The 4860-nt window shown below is 48.2% G+C and overlaps 1 protein-coding gene and 1 pseudogene across 1 annotated transcript; one reads left to right on the top strand and one right to left on the bottom strand.

The window, feature by feature from the left end:
- On the bottom strand, nucleotides 1-1694 carry LOC136487504 (NAC transcription factor 29-like). Its single transcript, XM_066484624.1, has 3 exons — nucleotides 1395-1694; nucleotides 997-1298; nucleotides 1-913 (listed from the first exon to the last, which is right to left on the bottom strand). Exons 1-3 carry the CDS (start codon nucleotides 1591-1593, stop codon nucleotides 242-244), a joined length of 1173 nt encoding a protein of 390 aa, XP_066340721.1. The 5' UTR covers nucleotides 1594-1694; the 3' UTR covers nucleotides 1-241.
- A 1386-nt stretch (nucleotides 1695-3080) lies between these two features.
- LOC136487867 (uncharacterized) lies at nucleotides 3081-4357 on the top strand (annotated as a pseudogene).
- The last annotated feature ends 503 nt before the right edge of the window (nucleotides 4358-4860 follow it).

Raw genomic sequence — 4860 nt, 5'->3', positions numbered from 1 at the left:
TCCAGTTGTCCTTCTCCACAGACGGTGACGACGTTCAAATGGCGGCAAAATCGATTCACCCCTTCGGCTCTGTTTGTTCTTGTGTTGCACTTGCGCCCGGCGAAGTTTCACTTGAAATAAACTTGTATATGAATTCATATCAAGATCTCTCAATTTCGAACGCGGAAAAAAAATTCATGTTCCTGCGTTTCTCATGTAAAATTAAACTGCTGTGAAATTCCTGCGTTCAAAACACTAGCTGCTACTGCATCTCCAGGAATGGGTAGCTCAGGAGGCTGCTGTGCTGAAACAACCCACTCGTGTCCACAACCTGCTGGTTGCAGTAGCTGCTGCTGGACGTGCTGCCCAAATGGCTGCTGTTCCTTGAATCAGTTGGCAGCACCTTCGGTTTGCTACTGAAACCGTTGCTGCCATAATCGAAGGACTCAACGCCGTCGTTCATGGCGGCCGTGGTCATCCGTTTCCTCTTGTTCACACCGTTGTTGCAGTTATTAGCAACGACAGAATCAGCTGAACATGCTGTTGCGTTTGTGTGTGGTAGACTTATTAAGTGGTTGTTGTTCAAGAAGTTGTTGTTGTTGTTGTTATAGTTGAGTGCTTGGTGTGTTTCATGTGTTGTAGTTGGGTAGATTAGAGGAGGGTTCTGCTGCGGCAGGGCTTCGCTGCCATCAACTGGGCCGTCGAGGATCTGCGACAGCGCCGAGTAGTGGATGCTGTTGAGCAGGTCGGTGAGCGAGCACGACTTGGTCAGCGTCGTCTGATGGAACTGGAACTGGTCGTGCTCAAGAGGCTCGGGCTTTGGGGATTCTTGCTCCACCGTCGACGAGCCCTCCTGCTCCTGCTCCTGATGATCTGATGACAACTGGAAGTCGTTGCTTTTCTTGTGGATCCTGCACAGCACCCAGTCGTCCAGCTGCAAACGTAAACTAACATGTCAGCTAGCCGTGAAAGTAACTGCAAACCAAGCAATATTCAGAGTCTCACACACGCACGCACCCTCATGGATCCTCCTCTGCGCTTGGCTGCCGTGGCCGTCTTGCCGTCGGCGGCGGTGACGAGAAGGTACTCGTGCATGATCCAGTCGGTCTTGACGCCCCTGGGAGGCCGGCCGCCGTAGTAGACGAGCGCCTTCTTGACGCCGATATGCTGGCCGGTGGGCGTGGACATGATGGCCTTGTCGGTGCCGGTGGCCTTCCAGTAGCCCGACCCGGCGGCGCGGTTGGGGCGCGCGCCGTTGGGGTACTTGCGGTCCCGCGGGCTGAAGAAGTACCACTCGCTCTCGCCGAACACCGCCTTGGCTGAACACAAATCAAATCAAATCAAATCTCAGGGCGTGTGTGTTGGTAGATAAACTATGCGTGATGGATGGATGGATGGATTGGTTGGTTGGTTACCGGGGAGATCCCAAGGGTTGCACTGGTAGATGTTGACCTCGGCGATGATGGGGACGGGGCAGGGGATGGAGGCGACCTGGTTCATGAGGTAGTGGACGATGAGCTCCTCGTCCGTGGGGTGGAAGCAGAACCCGGCTGGGAGGTTTAGGTTTGGCACCACTCTGCTGCTAAGGCTGGGGCTGGGGCTCGGCATGGCCATGGAAACAATTAACAATGCTAGGTCACCCACTGATCTGTTGTTGACTGTAACCGGAGAGGGAGAGGGAGAGACTCTCAAGGAAGGAGATGAGAGTGCTTAGAAGGGAGAGTCTTGAAATTTTTGAGATGGAGGGCCTGGGGCTCCGTTTTATAGACGGCCTGCGCGCGCGGTAGGTGTGGGGGATTGGCATGACGACGTCGTACAGGGGCAGAACGGACAATTGCCGTCGATAGCCCAGCCTCGTACGGGACCGCCACCGGTTTTCACACCAAAACAAACCGGATCAAGTACAGCGTTTACAGTAAGTTAATGAATTATATTCATCAGAATACTATTTTTTTATCATAATAATACTATTATTATACGGCGTCAAAGACGGGGTGATACATGGGGCGGTGGAGAATGACTGGTTTGCCCCTGGGCCCGCGGTTATCGGCGTGGATCCACGTAGGACACCCGTGTGCGATCGGACGGAGTGGGGAAGGGCTCGTGGATAACCCAAGGCAAAACTTTTTTTTTTTTAACTGACAGGGATAGGGTGAAGACGACGACGTGTTGAGGATTGAGGCGGAGGAGAGCATCTACCGCGCCGGCCAATGTTTTTTTTTTTTTTTTTTTTGAGAAAGCTGCCCGCCAATGATGTGCCATGGTTTGGCTTTTGGCTTTGCCATGCTGGGGTGGGGAGCGGTGGGACCCGCCTTCTGGAAACCATGCATGGCCTGCTCTGTTTTACAGTATTTTATTTTATAATAAAAAATATATCATTTTTTGTTTTGCATTCTTGTCTTGCTATAGGAGTATGCATGCTTTGCTTCGTTATTGTTTGTATATATGTAGTTAGTTAACCGTCATCAGGAGAAAACTCAAGAGAGGAGGACCATGTGCCTCAAACGTAACTGACACTACGGGATACAGTAGATTTGCTGGCACTCGGTAAAGGCCTAAAACATTCGGCAAATGCTTTGCCGAGTGTAACACTCGGCATACAGCACACGGCATTAATTTGTCGGCAAACAATAGTTTGCCGAGTGTTTTTTATCGGATACTCGGCAAATAGTTTGCCGAGTGTCAATAAACACTCGGCAAAAATAAACTCTCGACAAAAAAATTTTGACGGGATGGAACGGTGACGTCGATTTTGCCGAGTGCACAACGGAAAACACTCGGCAAAGTTTCTCAAGTTTGCCGAGTGTCAGGACGAAAACACTCGGCAAAGTTTCTCAACTTTGCCGAGTGTCAACACGAAAACACTCGCCAAAGTTTCTCAAGTTTGTCGAGTGCCAAGACGAAAACACTCGGCAAAGTTTGTAAACTTTGCCGAGTGTATTCCAATGGATACTCGACAAAGTTTAGACACTTTGCCGAGTGCCACGCCTAAAACACTCGGTAAACAAGCGAGCAACGGTCAGATTTTATGGTCACTTTGCCGAGTGTCCATTGGAATACACTCGGCAAATCCAAAACACTCGGCAAAGAAGGTTCCCAGAATGACAGAAAATGGTCTCTTCGCCGAGTGTTTTGCCTTGACACTCGGCAACTCATCTCTTTGCCGAGTGTTACACTCGGCAAAGCGACCAAGGGCCCCCCCCCCCCTTTTTTACTATAACAGACCCCTCTCAATTCACAAAAAACCATAACAATTCACAATAAAACATCACCACAGGAATAATTATATGTCACAGGTATAATAAACCATCATCATAATTCACAATAAACCATCATCACAAGTCACAATAAACCACCATCACAAGTCACAATAAACCATCGTCACAAGTCACAACTAAGTCACAATAAGCCACAAATACAAATGCAATCACTGCGTAGGCCCTTGGAACCTCTGCGATAAATCAGGGTCTTGAGACTGATTATTTGATGCCACCAATTGATTCTGCACAAAAAAGAAGTATTCGAAACAGTGTTAGCTTCCTTTTTAACAGTGTTAGACTTTATATTGCAAAGTGAATGAAAGGTGTGCATCTACAGCATATCAAGAAAAATAGTAAAATATTTGCAGATGTAATGCAGTAGCTAGTTAGTCCACCAGCGAGTAGCTAGCTAGCTGGTCCACGAAAAGCAGTAAAATACTAGCTGGTCCATGAAAAGCAATTTATATCAAAAAAACAAATCTACTTGCAGACACAATGAGCTATATCCAAGGCAGTCACCAAGAATGATGCCTTCACCTTAGACAATTACCATTTCAGAACAACTGATCCAAGTAAGGTGACCAAGGTTGGTCTACTCAAAATAATTCTCTCATTCCTCGCTGATCCTGCTCTCGACATTCCTGCTGAAGAGAGGCAAAGGATGGTTTCTTGCCTTCTGAATGTGACTGTCCAAGAGAGTGATGAACCAATCACAGTGGGGTATAGTGTAAGATTGTCATCTGGAGAGGTTGTGGATGTGAAGTCCAGCCGAATGCTTAGGTGGGAAAGGGAGGATTCCAAGCTGTACATGCAGAGTAGCGATGGCGAGCCCAGCTACAAAGAAAAGATTGAGTTTGCGACCTACTTTGCAGAGGAGATCGATATCTCAAGGCCTGCTCTTTGAGATGGCGGATCAGATCCCTTCGCTCGCTGAGCTTATTAAGTTTGGCAGCTTACTGGATTTCGAAGACGCTGCTGTTGGGTTCTTGCTGAAGTAAAAAAATCTGCAGGTGTTTCCTGAAGATGAGCATTTCCTGAAGTCTTTAATGCTAGGTCTGTGCCCTGAAACTAAACATCTTATTGTGCCTTCTAAATTTTCCCCAAATTACATTATATAACCTACTGATGCCACTGTCCCCACCTCTTTCTATACACAGATGGCAGCAAGAACCAATAGTTTTCTGTCGATTATGATCTTTTGATAATGTTCACGGTCAGTAAATGTTTTTTGTTCTTCTTTAGGGCACTATCCTGCATGTACTGTTATGTTGGGCCAAGTATATCAGAGGAGGAAGAGAAGCCGTGACTAAGACCTGCACGTGGGCCGGGCGAGGCCAGCGTGCTGTGCATGGTCACCGTGGGACTACAGCGAACATTGAGACCAAAAGTGTGTAGCTGGGGGCAACTAACATAGCGGATTTTTTTTTAATTTTAACACTTTTTCGAACTTAATTTTAAATCTAACACTCTCGGGTTTTTTTTAAACTAACACTTTTGGCCGCGCCTATTGCCCTGGCGCGGTCAAATGCCTGTGCCGCGCCATGCATGGTGGCGCGGCAGAGGGCTGACGTGGCGGCGACCAGAAACGCTGGCCGCTGATGTGGCAGGGCTCTGCCGCGCC

The sequence above is a fragment of the Miscanthus floridulus genome, chromosome 10 (genome assembly GCF_019320115.1).
Source record: "Miscanthus floridulus cultivar M001 chromosome 10, ASM1932011v1, whole genome shotgun sequence".
NCBI lineage: Eukaryota > Viridiplantae > Streptophyta > Magnoliopsida > Poales > Poaceae > Miscanthus > Miscanthus floridulus.
This window is presented reverse-complemented; position numbering and strand designations above follow the sequence as displayed.

Excerpts from the sequence above, each read along its gene's own strand:
- LOC136487504 (XM_066484624.1), bottom strand. The coding sequence starts at position 1,593 with ATGGCCATGCCGAGCCCCAGCCCCAGCCTTAGCAGCAGAGTGGTGCCA. Across the intron at positions 1,299-1,394 it reads CAACCCTTGGGATCTCCCCG|CCAAGGCGGTGTTCGGCGAG; the intron begins GTAACCAACCAA and ends ATTTGTGTTCAG. Across the intron at positions 914-996 it reads GCAGAGGAGGATCCATGAGG|CTGGACGACTGGGTGCTGTG; the intron begins GTGCGTGCGTGT and ends TTACGTTTGCAG.